General features: G+C 35.0%; 2 protein-coding genes across 6 annotated transcripts in view; one reads left to right on the top strand and one right to left on the bottom strand.

The window, feature by feature from the left end:
- Window positions 1-14,573, top strand: part of LOC134528140 (ankyrin repeat domain-containing protein 50-like) — a 59,920-nt gene extending 45,347 nt beyond the window's left edge. For 2 of the 5 annotated variants that reach the window (XM_063361458.1, XM_063361462.1), the window contains exons 2-4: window positions 2,366-2,486; window positions 10,289-10,363; window positions 11,087-14,573. In XM_063361458.1, coding sequence (XP_063217528.1) covers window positions 2,366-2,486; window positions 10,289-10,363; window positions 11,087-11,665 — 775 coding nt within the window. In that variant the 3' untranslated portion in view covers window positions 11,666-14,573. Of the gene's footprint in view, window positions 1-131; window positions 313-803; window positions 1,046-1,209; window positions 1,315-2,365; window positions 2,487-10,288; window positions 10,364-11,086 lie in introns of those variants that run through there. The other 3 variants (XM_063361459.1, XM_063361461.1, XM_063361460.1) reach the window with 3 other exon arrangements.
- The window catches only part of LOC134528138 (uncharacterized), a 46,728-nt gene continuing 43,974 nt past the window's right edge, over window positions 14,112-16,865 (bottom strand). The window contains exon 13 of the mRNA XM_063361456.1: window positions 14,112-16,743. Within this exon, the coding sequence (XP_063217526.1) occupies window positions 16,639-16,743 (105 nt within the window). The 3' untranslated portion in view covers window positions 14,112-16,638. The remainder of the gene's footprint in view (window positions 16,744-16,865) is intronic.

Raw genomic sequence — 16,865 nt, 5'->3', positions numbered from 1 at the left:
GCTGCCAGTGCCTACTTAAAACTAAAACTATGTATGATTACATATATAATTTATAAATACGTAAACATTAAATGTATTGAATCAGATCGCTATCTGTTAAGTTCCATGAACTTTTAAATGTCAACCTTTGTCTATGTGTCAACCCATGATTTCTCTCGATGTCGTTTGCTATTTATGTCACTCTGACAATTTCAGTCATTATTGTATTGTTTAGACGTTATTTTTACCATCCTTAACATTACTAAGAAAAACAGAATCGTTAATTAAATATAATTTAATAACTAACCAAACCACACACCACATACGGTAGAGGTAAGTTTCTTTCTGAATAAGTGGTTACAGTTTCAAGTATTTAATTAATTTCCCTTTTCAAATCGTTATTTAATGCCCAAGCGTAATCTCAAACGACTTAAAACGTTAGTTTACTTACACTAAGCGAAAAGTTGTCTACCCAATGTGCATTAAGGCTCAAATATCAAAAAATATGTTTACTAATCGTTGGTGGATATAGCCGTTCACTTGTAGGTTTTCAAATTCCGCGCGCGCATGCATGCACGCACTTGCACAATGGTAATTACTAAAGAATATATGTTTAGATCATTTAATTGTTTGTATGTAGGTCTGTGCATAGTATGTACTTATACATCACTATTAATTTTTCTCCTATCTTACCAATTTCAATTCAAATTGGTATTGAGAAATTTTAAATAAATTTTCTATATTTGGTAAAAATTAATTTGCCAAACACCATAATTTTAAGTAGGCCAGATACAAAAATTCCCGCAATAACTTGCTGAAGTATCCAGTGCTTCAAATAAGTGTCTAAGTCCTCCCTTTGCCCAGATAAGAGTTTTTAAAGAAACCATGTACATTTGCGACAAGAATTTTACTACTTATAAATAGTGCCGTTAATGTTTCTGCAAGCCAGACTTTCATGTCAGAAGTAGTGATGGCGTTTTGCCCATTTAAACCATTGTCATATGATGTCTTGCCGCCAGTACTGTAATGCGCATTACTACGAACTTAATTTTTTTTAGTATGAAAGGTCTCACCCAAATATTACAATAATGAAATAGGCACCAGTTAAAGACAGAGATATAATAAACCCACAATCACTTTGATGCAAATCCGTTGTAAAAATTAGAACTGATTTTTAATAGGGTTTAGTATTTTAAATTTAACATTTTGTTTGTAATTAGTTTTTTTTTGTACCGTGGCCATGTTTAAGTTAAATTTGATATTTGTGTTTTTTTTTTTTTTTAATGAAGTATGATAAGCTTTGAATCTTATATGCAGCCTTGTGCTCTTTTGAAAGTAAGATCACAAACAGTTTCTGCAATGTCATTTATACAAAGGGTGTGGTAAATGTTTGCTGTTTGACTAAATTTAAAACTTATTTTGAAATGAGGTGTTTTTTATTACTATGCTGATAGACTGCTCCCTAAACTTTTGCTCTGCTTTTTGCTTTAATCAATTTTCCCTGCAGCTTTTTAACATCCTTCTGATAGTATGTGTTGTGACAACATGTTTGTAATTTTTTTTATCAAATTTAATAAATGTTTAGTCATGGCGTGGTTGACACGACTCCCAGAGAGCTGCGGCCTGCGGATGATGTGTGCTGGTATTGGTATAGCCAAGACAAGCCACAATCGGGAATTCTATAGTTCAGCATATTTTGTAATCTGAATCAGTCAAAACCAGTTGTGTTCAGATTTTTTTTGGGCGGATTCAGACTGTTACCTTGGCCATCAGGGGGCATCACTCCCCTGCCAGCATTTTTAGTTCACTGAGATTATGGTTACTGTCGGTTAACTACAGTCTCTCCTGTTTTCTAACAGGTTACATTTCATGGGTACATTTTCATAATTATTTTCTAAAGAATAGTGGAATTGGAGACTTTTTTTTAACAGCAACGCTCAACTGTGATTTAGATATTATTGTAATGAATATTAATTTTTTTTGGTCTTTCCATTAAAACTATATTAAAGTTTAATAATTTGCGTATATTCACTGATATGGCATGGTTGTGGTCTCAAACCTGTCAGATTAAAGACCTTTCATCGTACACATATAAGTGATGAAAGCTATTTGATTGCCACGTGGTTGTTGTAGTTGTCATTACTAGGACAAAAGATATATTTTCTACCTCTTCTAAAGAATGTCTGTATACACCCATGAATAGTTCTTTAATAACTAGTAATTTGATAAAAGGGAACTATAACCATACTGTGTGATACATACCTATTCTTTGCTTAGTTCTTCTGGAGTGAGATTGGTTTAAGCTTGGACGTGGTCTAATTCTCTTACAGAATATACTATGACTATTAAGGGTTGGGTGCAGCAACACTGTGAAATGTGACTTTAGGTTGTCAACACTCCGTGACAACATGGCTCGCTGTATCTTCAACAGTTTCATGCTGCAGTTTGGCATCGCTGGCACAGCTTTGGCGATTGCTGACCCTGTCTACAACCAGAACAGCAGCGAGGTAACATATTTACTCGAATCTAAGATGCCATGGATTCTAAGATGCAGTTCTCTTTCGATCCTCAAGTTTTTCTTAAAGAAAACATTTACTGGAAATGTAAGGTGCACTTCAATTACTTCACTAAAGTAACACGTTTACTTGTAACAAGTTAGTGTTGACTGTGATGTTCTAGTTATTTTAAAAAGTTTACCACATTAAAGTACTGCCCAGCATGTTAATAGGATCTTAACTTACACAATGGTGTATCAGCAGTTTACTTAATATGACAGTTGAATATTCACCCCAGTTTATTTTTACTACATAAATTATTATATTATTTTTATTTATTAATTTTTAAAAATGTAACATGCCTATTGACAGAAAAAAAGCCTAGGAAGATTGGCACGACATAAGTACACTACAGAAATACAAACTCTACATAAAAATATAAATAAAATAAAAAATAATTTTAAAAACACACTTAGAACATGAGTACAAAAACTTACGAAAATCACAACACTAAAACATAAGAGGTTAGAACAGAACAATATAAAACAATATTTAAATATAAATTTGCAATGAGATGATCTAAAATATATAGCAATAACCTAAGATAATGAATTGAGGTAGATTATAATTTTCTTAGCATTAAATTATTTAACCAAGGAATCTGGGCGTTGACTTTATTAAAAATTTTTTAACTATGTTATTTACTAAATCATTTTTTTTTATTTAGGGAACACAACAGACGTTTATAGCAGTGGCGAAGGGTGAATTTCAAAGTGGGGGAACCAAGTATGTTCACTGTCACCCCCTATTAAGGTGGGGGGTCCGGAAAAATTTGATTTTAAGGTGCAAATTGGTGCTATTTAAGCGGTTTAACGTATCTCTTTTGTAGGAAATTTTATGCTCTTTAAATTTGTATCAAAATGTTTTTTTTTTTGCTAAAACCCATATTTTGGAAAATACTTAAGTAAAAGCGATGAATTGTACCTTTAAACAGCCCTCCCACCTCCCGTTCACCACCGACCTATAGGTCTATTAGTATGTTTTTCATCTATTTTTCTTTTGTTGCCTTGACTAATAAGACTGCTTCTACAGCAAAACAATTTTAAGTGTCAATGAAAGCTAGGCATAAGAGTTTCTCTACAAAATGTTAAATCAACATTTACAATATTATAAGAAAGTTAAAAAGTTGGTATGACTAAAACTTGAGCAATCGTCGTTACACAAAGCAAAATTTTTTAATCAGTGAAACAGTGAAAGATACGCTTGGAAACACATCACCAGCATATATCAAAATTCAAGAAATTATGATTTTGGTAGTCAATGCAATACATGTTAAAGTAACAGAATTTAATAATCTTAACTCTCACTTTCAAGCATGAGCATGTATGGTCATTTTGTTAGGCTATTTCGTTTAAGCAATGAATACATACGAGTCAGTCTTAAAAAATCTCAATATATATACTACCAAAATGTTAACAAATCTGTGCATACATAACAATTTTGAAACTAAAATATTGAAGAAAGTTCTGTAATTTAGGAAATTTCCTACTCACCATCCTGTCAGCTTGTAGACATTATTGGTGGAGTGGAGAGATTTGGGCGGTGCTTAACCTTTGTGGTCTTGAGAACTGATGCAGGTGCATGAGGTGGGAATACAGGAGATCTTGAGTAAACTTGCTGACCAGCAACATTGTCCGGTAATATCCACATCCAGGGAATTGCTGAGGTGGGCTGCTACTTAGTTATTTGTAAACCAAGTCTAGTCATCGTGTCTTGTGAACAAAATTGTCAATTACAACACTGTAGAAAGTTTTACTTTGTTTCAGGGAAAGCATTAATTTCTGTTCAATTGAAATAAGTCCAAGATTTGTCAGTCTTTCTTGTTTCTGGGCATTTCTGATGTAGGTCTTAATTTGTTTTCAGTGAGGAAAATGAGCGCTCGACAGATGCACTTGTTGCTGGAACTGTAGCTTCTAACGAACACAATTTATACAACTCAGGAAAACGTCAACACTTAAACCCGACTGTTTCAATACCTGCAGTATCTCATAAATTGATTTTGATTTAAACTCTGCTAAACTGAATTTTGCAATTAATTCACTCCTTAAACGAGGTAAATCAAAGTAGTTGCCATAAGAAGTTTTAAAGAGGCGAATGCTTCCTCGGGAAATATTTTTGCATTTTCCTCGTTTTTATTTGGATCCATTAGACCCAGGAACTTCAAATTTTCGAGTGAGCTGAATCGTGTAACAAGCTGTACTAGAATATTATCAATAATTTCAAAATACAGTTTTCTGTAGCTAGCTTCTGGATCATTTTCCTCAGATGTGGAAGGGTCATCTTTGAAGACAGACCAAATTGTTGAACTGAATGTGTTTCTCTTCTCAGAAATTAATTTTTCTGTTTCTTTCAGTTTTTGAAGACAATAGCTTATGTCAAAAGTTTTTGCTTGAATAATCTGGAACAATGCATCTGTGATGGAAAATAAATCAGAAAATACATGTAACATAAAATTAAAATTGAATTTTTTTAATGCAGCTAGGAAGCCACGTGCAGTAATGTAGGTTTCATATTCCCATTCATCAGGACTTTCGGTTATGTTTTCGAAAAGACTTATCAGATCTGATTTGTTTTCAAAAATCGTATGAACTAAGCGGGAATTATAATTCCACCTTGTAGAACATACTTTGGGAAATCGTTTGCTCACAAATTTGTCTAATGCCTGTGTTCGTTTGGTAGAATGAGAGAAGAATGAGGCAAACCCACTTAATGTTTTAAAAAATATCTTACAATCAGTAATGTTGTTGAGTGATTGCGAAAGCACAAGATTGAGTCTATGCGCACAACAATGTGTGAATATAGCATTATCATATTTTCCTCTCACTAATTTTTGTAGCCCATTCAGATGACCAGCCATAACAGCAGCTCCATCGTATGTTTGAGATACCAATTTTTCGCCACAATTATACTCATCTACTAACTTAAAAACGTGCTCTGCCAGTGCTTTTGCTGATCTGTTAGAACTAACGTTAGTAAAACAGAGGAATCTCTCTTTGATGTTACCCTCGTTCGTTACATACCGCAGTACAGATGCAAGCTGTGACATGTTGGCAACATCAGTCGTTTCGTCAAGGATTAGTGTTACAAAAAGAGTCTGACTAACTTGTGTTTTAATTTCCATTACAATCGCTTCGGCAATTATTTCTATCATATCATTTTGTATGTTACTAGACAAACCTGTGAAAACCTTAGAAGTTTCCAAATGAGAGGCTAATACTGAGTCGTAACTGCTTAACAATGTCACTAATTCTATGTAATTACAGCGGTTTGAGGAACATTCTTTTTCATCGTGACCTCGGAACGCAAGCTCTTGTCGCCCGAGAAACATAGTGGCATCAATCAAACGTTTCAAAACTTCTCTGTTTCGGTCCACAGCCTCATTGTGTTTTTTGACATCAATGCGGAGTTGTTCGTTTAGATCCAGATCAACACGACTGAATCCAAACATCTTTAGCTTACAGACGGCTGATAAATGCGTCTGCGAGAGTTCATGACTGTGAGCTGCTTTATGAAAATTGTTCATGTCACTAAAACCGCTCTTATTCCAAACTCCTTTCTCATTAGTAAACATTAAACAAGGCCAACAGTACAGTTTTAAAGTTTGTTTACGAGCAGTAAGCCATTTGTGCGAACTGTAAAAATTAGATTTGAAGTGTCTTTTGCACTGCACACCGCTTGATTTAGCATTTGTTACCATTCACGACATGTCTGGCGTGGGTCTACCTTGCAAAATTAAAACTCGTTTTTGTTTGAAACTTTTAGCACCAAAAGATGAAACAAGTAAATTTTCTACCACGCAGTCACAAGCGTGTCTGTTTCCTGCTGCTCCCTCCCCTCCTGAACTGCACCCTGCGACAGCTTCGTCCCTCCGCACTCCCCTTGAAGTCCCCTCCATGGCCAGGTTCCCTTGGCCAAGCCTACTGCAATGAGCGAGTTCAACAATGCTGTAACTATGTGGCCACTTTTGAATTTGACGAAAATCTTCACCAAAAACTTGGGACGTAATGAAGTATTATAAAGTACGTATTCTTACCGCAGTAAATCTGCTTTCAGGCTGTCAGGCGAGTTATTTTACGCAACGCGAAGCACACAATTTCTGTAGAGAATACGCAACGCGGCATGCGATGGAACCAGCCTTCCGGCTTGGTTCCCCAGGTCAGCAGCCGAAGCCGAGTGCTCACGGAAACACCCGAAGGCGAAGGCGGAGAGATCCGATAAGGAGTCGGCCACCAATGAAGGTGCAGAAAGCAATGGAAGCACCCTTTGGGGGGGGGGGGGGGAGGTGGGAGCGGGGAAGGCAGAGAGAGATAAAGCAATAGCTGAAGAGGTTCAACGCGCCTACACAAAGTGTTAGGGCGAGCTGTTCAAAAAATACAAGTTGAATTATTTACAATAGTAGACAAGTAGTAATATATTTATTTTATTTATTTGTCAGCAGTAGGGAACCAATGGTTCCCTTGGTTCCATGGAATATTCGCCCCTGGTTTATAGTGACTATTGAAGGACGGAATTTTAATTCCAGAAGATAGTTACAATTAAGTTTATTTACATAGCAGTTCCTAACCAATAATGCATCTAAAGTATCTCTTCTTGAGGACAATGAGCCAAGAAGAGAGTATAAGTCTAACATAATATTGAAATCTTGATTTTGATTGATAATTTTGACTGCTCTATTTAATACTTATACAAATGTTGATGAGTTTGCTTGCAAATGTTGGAAATCATCAATATTTAAAGCCCCAACCCACTCTCTCTCTAAAAAAAAATAATTAATAACTAGGTACCTACTACATAGAATTGAATTTTGATGAATGTTAAGATGAACCCCAGTTTTATAGTTGAAAATTTACAAGAAAGTTGCATCTTAAAATCCAGTAAATTAATTACTAATACATGCTTTTAAATACAGTGGATATTGTTATTAATTTAATTTTTAAAATGAACTGACATTCTTATGTCTGCTTTTATAATTATGTTATTTAGAAATTATGTAATGCGACATATAAATATAAAATAAATTGTAAATATTTAGGGCAGTACCTACTTAAGAAAATTAGAGTTGGATATTCATAAAGATGATCTCAGGCTATTGCGGCCGTCGCCATGGAAAAATTCTTGACTTTTGAGTTGAAGCCGTGTCACGGAATTGGGAGTTAATGGACGTTTCATGGTAGCCTGTAGTCAGCATCCATCAGGGAGATAATAAATATCAGTTAACACCAACAGCACGATGTGATTCCAACCCAGTAGCCAAGACTGCCAAAAAAGTCATAACTGGTCCTTTTCAAACATCCAACTAGCGTATATTGTCTACATAATTTATAAAGGTTTCCCTTCGCACAACACATGTACTTACTACCATTTATTTATTTTTTATAGCCTTCCAACTTTTAAATAGGTATTTTATTTATTTAGGGTAAAATAAGCCGACTTAGGCCAAATATGACATCATTCATATTCCTCACTTCGTCATCGTTTAGCTACACGGAATGAGTCGGAATTAGACAAACAAACTTTACATGCAGATTTATTAGGTAAAACAAAAAGTTGAAAAAATAGAAGACCTATGACATTCGTCTAAAGTGCTTCCCAAGACAGGTACATGCCTTTAAAGTTGCAACTGAACTGGTAGTTTTTTTTTTAAATAAAGAAACTATTTATGATGAAATGCTAAGCGTCTAAATATTGTCGAAATAAATAAAATTCTACAAATACTGCATCAAAGTATTTCGTTCTAAATTTTATTTTAGTTTCTCACGAAAATGATGGGGCACAAGGTGACTTTTTAAATTTCTTATGACATGTAGATTAATAATCAGCCTTTAAGAACCACATTATTCCTCCATGTCACTAAAAATTATGGGAAATAAAGGTTTTACCTTAAATTATTTCCATTAAATAATTTTACTTCAGCAACAAGATTTGCAGTGTTTGTAGAACTTGTTCATTTAGAAATCACGCAGGCGCATAGCATTTCATCTTAAATAGTTTATTTTCAATAAACTACCAGTTCAGCTGCAGCTTCAAAGGAATGTACCAGTTTTGGGGAGAAATTATGACCATATGTTTTATATATATATATTTTAATTAATTTTTACATGATGACTCTGTAGCTGAAGTTTGTCTGTTAAATTCAAAGTCACCCCGCTGTTGTGCTACTATGGTGTCTTTACTCTATGAAAACTTTCCTGTGAATCATAGCTGTTCAAACACGAAGACACATTTTGCAGAACTCTGTATCCCTGAAATCACGGTGCTAGCTAAAAAAATTGTGATTCAACACTTATGCGTTGTTTTTATCGTTGAACTTACAGAGGCTGATACATTTAAAAAAAATTAATTATATGGTCAACAAAGAGCTTTACACCAATGAACAGAGACTCAATCTTTAATCAACAATATTTGTAATAGCTTAATTAATCACAATATCTTCTTTAAAAAATTTATACCCACGCCTTACCTGGAACTTGAACTCAGAACCCCTCGCACTGTAGGCCAGGGTGCATCTGACTACACTATGTAGGTTGGTGATGCATTTGTGATACTTGTGCAATTTAAGATTGTCTTTGCAGTCTACCAAAGTTTTCTATTTATTGGCTTCTAAAGAGATTTTTTTTTGAAATCTCAGTACTGAGCCTTTATAGCTGAGTATTTTACCTGCCCCAATTTTATGCAGGTTCTATGTCTTCATATACAGTTTTCAATATGCTACAAATAACATGTGTTTTTTAAATCTTGATAATGTCCATTTTACTTGAAAATCTTCAAGTCTTGCAAAAGAGTTTTTTTGCACATTCATAATAATTTTCTCCTGTCCGACCTGTTAACTCGGTGGTTACAGCTTCTGGTCAGTAAGGCAATGAAAACTAGGTATTTATGTTGTCCCTTCACCTCCAGAAGCCAATGCCTAACCACTGTAGAATCATCTTGTCTAGTATGCCCCCTGTGGCCAACTCCCTTTGGGCAGTGGTTGGAGAATCAAACTATCCTTCGAGCCTGTCACCCATCTTCAATTGCTCCACTGAAAACATTCATGGTTCCATTCACTGCTATTCTCCTCTTCAGGGTGCATCTGAATTTGGCCAAAAAATTTTGACTGCAGGTTTATCATGGAAAAGTAAGTTGAAGACATAACTTTTGGTCTTAAGTGCTTTCCAAGGCTGGTATAAGCCTTTAAAGTTGAAGATCAATTTATTTTCCATACATTTTTCTTTAGTGTTTTTACACCTAAATATTTCATTCATTTTATGGCAGCAACAAGTTTTGCAGTGGCTATGGAAATTTGTTTAATTTAACTTTATCCAGACGCTCAGTGTTTCATCTTAAATATTTCTCTATTACATGCTATATAAAAGTTGTTAGGCACCAACTGTAGAGGCGTATACCAGACTTGGGAAGAAATTTTGACCGTAAGTTGTATTGCATGGTTTCAAATTAATTTTTCGTGATTAAACTGCAGCCAAAGTGTGTCTGTCAGTTTCTCTGACTCATCTGGTATAGGTGTTAATGATAGCCATCTGAAAGCAAAGATTGTACATATGTAAGTTTCTTTTTACCATTTGGGTAGTTACAAGACATTCAAATATAGGTAGTATATATATATAATCACTTAAAAAGATATTTTAAGCAGAGGTGTTGGGTTTCTCTTGATTTAATATGGTATGGGAGTTAAATTAATTTTCATTGGGTTAAACTCATACAAAATGTGATCAGCCACACAGTAAATACACAACATTAAAATTTATTGTTTGTAGGAGCTAGGTGGAACAACTGCACCTGTGAATACTATTTCTGAGTCTCTGGAGCCAAATAATGCAGTGAAGACACTGGTAAGTATTTTGCAATTGATTTACTTTATCACTTTAGTTACTGTCATGTCCAGTGGACAATATGCTGGATGAAAATTTACAATTATAACTCAGGAGAGAGGCACTTCATCATCATTCACTACCATTTCCAACCTCTATCCTTTTTAACATAGTGAAGGTTAACATTGAGAGTTATTGCAATAGATACTATCACAGCACCATCATGAAAACCACGTACAGTGAAAGGTCTTAAATCCGGTATTCTACAGTTCGGTACATTCTGTAATCAGACATCAGTGAGGCCGCTTATGCTCAGATTTTTTTCGGGTGGATTCAGCTCTTGATCTTGACCACCAGGTCACATAACTGCACTGCCCATGATTTTAGTTTGCTCAGAGTTTATCGTAACTCAGTTCTCATTTCATTACAGTGTTTCCTAGTGGAAACATTTTACATTAGGTATGTATTTCCCAGATAACATGGATATAATAAGAAAATAGTTTTGATTTTCAGTTGGTTCAAATTTAGCTATTGTTGGGGTGAAGTTATTCCAGTTTTTTTTTTTTATCAGTGTAGATTCTTTCACGTTATTATATGATTTTGCTGGTAATGACGCTTCAGATGGGCTAAAAATTTTGGAACTCTGGTCAATCGAAGCTTGGTTAATCGGGTCGCCACTGTATAGAAAAATATGTATGTGATCATTACGCATTTACAGTTTGGAAGATAGATGCGTGCTTGCAGATCAACAGGTACGAGAGGGACGGGAACTGGACGGCGCTCAAGTCCGGACTCGGGCGTGAGCTGAGCCTCGGCAGCCGTGCCCGAGCCCAAGCCCTGAGTCTGGGCGACAACGAGCGATACCCCTTGGTGGAGGTGAGCAGTGGTGCCAGCTACTTGGACCTCCTTGGCGTCCTGTTGTATTGCGGGCTGGCGCCGGACACGGTCGCCGGGCCAGACAACCGGACCATGCTGCACGTCTCGGCGGAGCGCGGCGCCGTGCCGGTGGCTCGGGCGCTGCTGGAACGCGGCGCCGACCCCGACGCGAGGACCGCGGTCCGGGACACCCCCCTCATTCTGGCCGCCTGGAGGGACCACTTGCTCGTGGTGCAGGCGCTGCGCCAACACGGAGCCGACTTGAACAGCCAGAACGACGACGGCCGGACCGCCTTGCACCGGGCTGCCTTCTGGGGCAACGCAGAAGTAGTCAGGTACCTGGTGGATGCTGGTGCCAACAAGACAATAACAACCAAGCTGGGCAATACGCCGCTGGACGACGCACGAAGCAGAGGCTACGCCAACATCGTTAAAATGCTTCTTTGACAAAGAGCGATACAAATTGAGGATTGGTGACATGCCAGGAGCATATCTATAAGGTCAATCTGTTTTCACTAAGCTCATCTTTTCATCTGTGACTGGCTTGCGCAGACCTTACGCTGCTACGCAATAGCTTTTGGAATCAATTTGTACCTTTTGAATGTTATGTGCAAATTTTCTGTGCAATAGAATATATGAGAGTTATGTTATTCCAGTTTTTTTTCATTATTGCTTAGATTTTTGTACATTAAACTTTGAAAAAGCTTAAAAACATACTTAACAGTATTTTTAAAACACTAAAAAAGTAAAACTTAGTGTAAACAAATTAATCTGTTCAACCCTGGTGATAAGCATGTTCTTCTCTCATAGGAAAACACGTACATAGTCACTGTCAATTAAATTTTAATACCAAAACTTGTAAGACTTGCCCGAACCCTTCACGAATTCTTAAATTTAGCAATTGCTTGTTTCAGGGCATGCCATCAGACTTAATGCATACCTGCCAAATTGGCAAGACCTCCATCAATAATATATATTAAAAAAACACACTAAATTATTGCATTAATTATACGTGGTGATTCAATCAGTGTTACTGAAACATGCACCATAAGTTCAGTATTATTCTAAACACATCAATAGTTTAATGAATAAATATCTGTATAAAAACAGTAAGTTGGGGTTTTTTTTACGTTAGGAACCACTACGTTCATATGTCCAACCATATCCACTGCATTGTCAGAAAAAAAGCTATACAATTTAGTAAAGGCACAACAATTTACAATTTACAATTTGAGTTCTATCAGTAAAAGCTGTCCAATATTTTTGCCATGGAAGCATCTTGCAAAGATGGCATAGGCAACACATGACTAACAATTGAACTACAAGAAGGTTCCTAGTAGGTAACTACAAAAGGATACAAATTATTATTTGTATAATTGTTTCCATCTGTTTACAAAGAAAATGGTCCAACTTGCAAAAGCTTAACAACTATGGTAGTTGTGCTGGATTCCATTTCTTTGACTATCGCAGCAGTTTAGGTGCGCCACAACAATACCTTTTGCTGCGTCTGAATTCGGGAACATTTTCCGGAACAAATTTCTAGCATTATTTACTTCACTAAAAAAATGCATGTTCTATTACAAAACTAGTGAAAAAGCATTTTGTTTGATTCAAATCTGTGTCGCTAGTACGGCTTGTCAAAAAATAAACTGTTAACTTTTTTATTTTTTCACGGAAAATTTCACATTACTTACGTGTTTCAAAATCTTCTTGTGATTAGAAACATCATTCTTCCCGCCAAAATAAAATTTTATATCCCAACGTGCTGCAAAGCACATAGTTCGAGTCTTGTTCACTTTAGGTGATAAATGGATACAGTTCCGAATACGCCGACCTAAACACCTGTCCATACTGTTTTTCATTGTTCGTGGACATTAAGACAGTGCAAACCACCTTACTAAATATTTTCATACACAAGCATTAAACTTCTGAACACGTACAGAACAATACACTCCGCCATTTCCGCGACAGAACTAAACATGAGAATAAATTTCCCTCCCGGTTGTTTCACGAGGAGGGAGAAAAAAAAAAGAATTGTACTTATGCTTTCCTGTTGGTCAGCTTGATTTAGTTCCGTTCCATTCAATACTTTTCACCTTTTCTTGTTTAGGTGACAACATACGTCAAGATGAGCTGCCATATATTAACAGAAACAAATTGCAGACAACCAAAAAAAACATTTCCACTAGGTACCAGGGAAAAAGATTGAAATGAATTGTAAGCTTGTAAAGCGTAAGATGTTTAGAATATCCATACAACCTTAATGTAGATTATTTTCTGTACAAATTACAGGAAAATCATAAAAGTTGGCAGGTATGTTAATGTACTGAACTCCCTTCCTGATCAGCAACAATGGTCCTTCTTTTATGTTTTCTTCCTTGTCATTAATCTTGTTTAATTATATTTCACTTACAACTTACATAAGTTTGTTATTTTGTATTCATGTTGCATAGCTTAACTCATTAGATTTGTAGGATAAGAAAATATAAAAATGTACACTGACTTGGTTAAATGATAAAGGAAATACACATTTGCAATGATTCCCTACCCCATAACATAATTTTTTTTTTTTTAAATATTCAAACTAAATAATGACAATCTGTTTAGTAGATTCAAAAAATAAAGTAACAGTTAAATTGAGTAAATAGCTCAATACTTACCTTTATGCATTATTAATTTATGTATAAAAATTTTACATTGCAGTTTAGTAATTAAATACAAGAAGTTACTTTCAACATTTGAGCAGTACGAAACTAATTATTTAATTAATGTACTACGCATGCTATCACATTCTTAACAGCATGCCTGCAACATGACTCTTGATCATTAAAAGTATTGTAATTGGATAATGAAATTCAAAATTACAGAGTATAAGTAAATGAATCAAATAAAATTCTATAAAACAAATTACCTGCTTTTATTACAATGTATATTTACATATTGTCATTTATGTAGGTATATGAATACCACATATCAAATAAATGACATATACATAAAACATGTTTTTTGTTGTAATTTTTACTAAATTTTTCATACAAATAGTTTTTTACCCATAGAACTATCAACAACGATAAACATATTTACATTATATTACAACAAAAAATCTATCTAATTACAATTTTTACACATACGTATGAAAAATACAACTTCCAAATATGCATAGAAATGCTTTGTAAAAAAAATTAACTCATGCAACATGTGACAGTTAGTACATAATTCTGAACTCATAAATCTGGTTTGCACCTAAAATATTTTATACAATGTTCTTAAGACAAGTCTATTTACATTACATTATACTACAAGCTCATATTTACAAAAAAAATATAATTCTACGCACTAAGCACTCTTTCTGGCTTTTGTTATAAGTATGTAATAAAAGTGAAAGCACAGTGGCAAATATGTTTTTTTTTTTAAATATGACAAAATATTAATTACATATATGCAAGGAGCAAATAAACAAATATCCTTAGTTAACAAACAACAGAATATCAATAAGAGTCAAGATCACTACCAATGATACACAAAACTGTCGATTAAGCTGCAACTACTGATGACTACAATTGCACAGAACAAAATTACCCACACATATTATTAAAACCATTGTAGTATAACCCAGGAATAACCAAACAGCTGGTAAAATGAAGTAAATTTTAATTCTGCATGCATTCCCTGCCTCCGGCCAAGTAAACAGACAATGTAGTGCTAGCATCGTAACTGGTGATTCCAGAAATCTGGACAAAATGTGGGGGAAGGTCATGTGCAGAGAAACTGAAAGCAGCTGACAGCTCGAGAAATTGTTGTAACTGCGCTTATCACCGTCCACAATAGGGTTTTTTTGAGGGATGATGTCTCTAAAACGTTTTCATACTGGCTTCGCGTTGATAATTATCGTGTAACAACAGTCAAGTAATTATAATTTTTTTTAGACAATGCTGTTTGAATTTATTCGCAAAAAAAGTCATGCTGAATTGTTAATAAACAAGCACATTTAATAATAAAGAAATTCTTGTGACATACCAACACATGATAAGTGAATTAAATATATGTTGGTATAAGAACGACTTTACACTTGTGTCATAAAGAGTAAATTAGTTAAATAATAATCATTGGTCGATGTATTTAACCTTCCATACATTCTATGCAAATAAAAGAAAAAATTAAACTACTTATGGAGGGGAAAAAAAGCATGGTTTTGCCCACTTTGATAGTATGCATCCACATTTTGAATTTACAAATTTCTTGGTATTAATATTTATTTGAATGTATATGAAAATTTAACTAACAAAACAAATATGTAAAAATGTTGGCAGGATTCCTTGTGTTATTTTGAAAATCCTTTTAAGAACGAATAAAAAAGAATTATCTATGACACCCATGACATGTGATTTTACAATATATAATGGTGTGTGTAGTACATATATAGTATGTTAAGTGCTAGACTGATATTGTTTTCGAAGATTTAATAAAGAAAATGTGAGTTCACAGTGAAGTACTAAATTTAAAAGTTACAGTAAGTGCCAGCCACTACTATAAATATATGCAAAAATACAGCAACGTATGCAAATATGTTCACACATGAACTGATGAATCCATAGACCTAAATAAACACCTGTTTACTGTTTGTCTGTCATGGAGGATACATCGTAGGACTTGTATTGCAGGAGGCAGGAAGAATGAACAACTATTCTGCTGATCTGGACATCAATACATACCACCCATTCCATCTTTTCAGGACAGGTTTAATTGGTCTGCGGATGTTTTGTGAAATCACAGACATAAGAATTGTTGGTGTTGGAAGATGCAAGTAACATAATCAGTTTTTCAACACTTGTAATACCAATAAAGATCTCTAAATACTAGTAACATTAAAAATAAAAGACAACTTTAAAAAAATGAAAATTTTTCATACAGCTTTTAACAGAAATTTTTTTATATTTACACACTTGCACATCTTGTGCATCCATACATATGCACAAAAAATCAACAACAAAAACTGAACCAAAGAATTCTGACTGCGGGTCACTTTTGGTTTGACCACCCTCAATGACAAAAATCGGGCAAACAAACTTTCGTTCTTGTCATCAAGAGAGAATCATAGCATGTTCACTTAAAGCAAATACCATACAATTTCACTACCTGTCAATTCTTAAGACCTAGCATTTGTACTATATGATATTCACCCAAAAATTCAGATTTTTGCATTTTACAAAAGGATTTGGAGAAGGAAACCCCAAATTTCCTTCTTTTGTGCTTTACCTAAACAAACCATTTGTTTCAAGCATTATCACAGAAACATGAAAACGTTGCGCACACAATATCTCTCTTTATCAGCACACGCAACAAAATCTTTACCACTCTAGTCGCATCACAGGCGACATTTTCGTAACGATACGAGCTTGAGTGATGGGGCTGCTCTCGAACTACCGCTGCGTGTCACCGTGCACTACAGAGAGGAAATTTTCAAGTCCCACCTTCTTCAGCAACGTCTGAGGATCTGCAGACACCAAGCGCTCTTTTTTTTCAACCTGCAGAGAAATTGTTACACACGTTTACAATGATGGATACAGAACAAGGCAGTAGCATGCATAAAGATCTCAATCTGATATTCTATGGTTCATCACATTTTGTAACCCTGCACCCATTGAAC

This window comes from Bacillus rossius, chromosome 1, assembly GCF_032445375.1.
Source record: "Bacillus rossius redtenbacheri isolate Brsri chromosome 1, Brsri_v3, whole genome shotgun sequence".
Lineage (NCBI taxonomy): Eukaryota > Metazoa > Arthropoda > Insecta > Phasmatodea > Bacillidae > Bacillus > Bacillus rossius.
The sequence above is the reverse complement of the archived record's forward strand: the minus strand, read 5'-3'. Positions and strand labels throughout refer to the sequence as shown.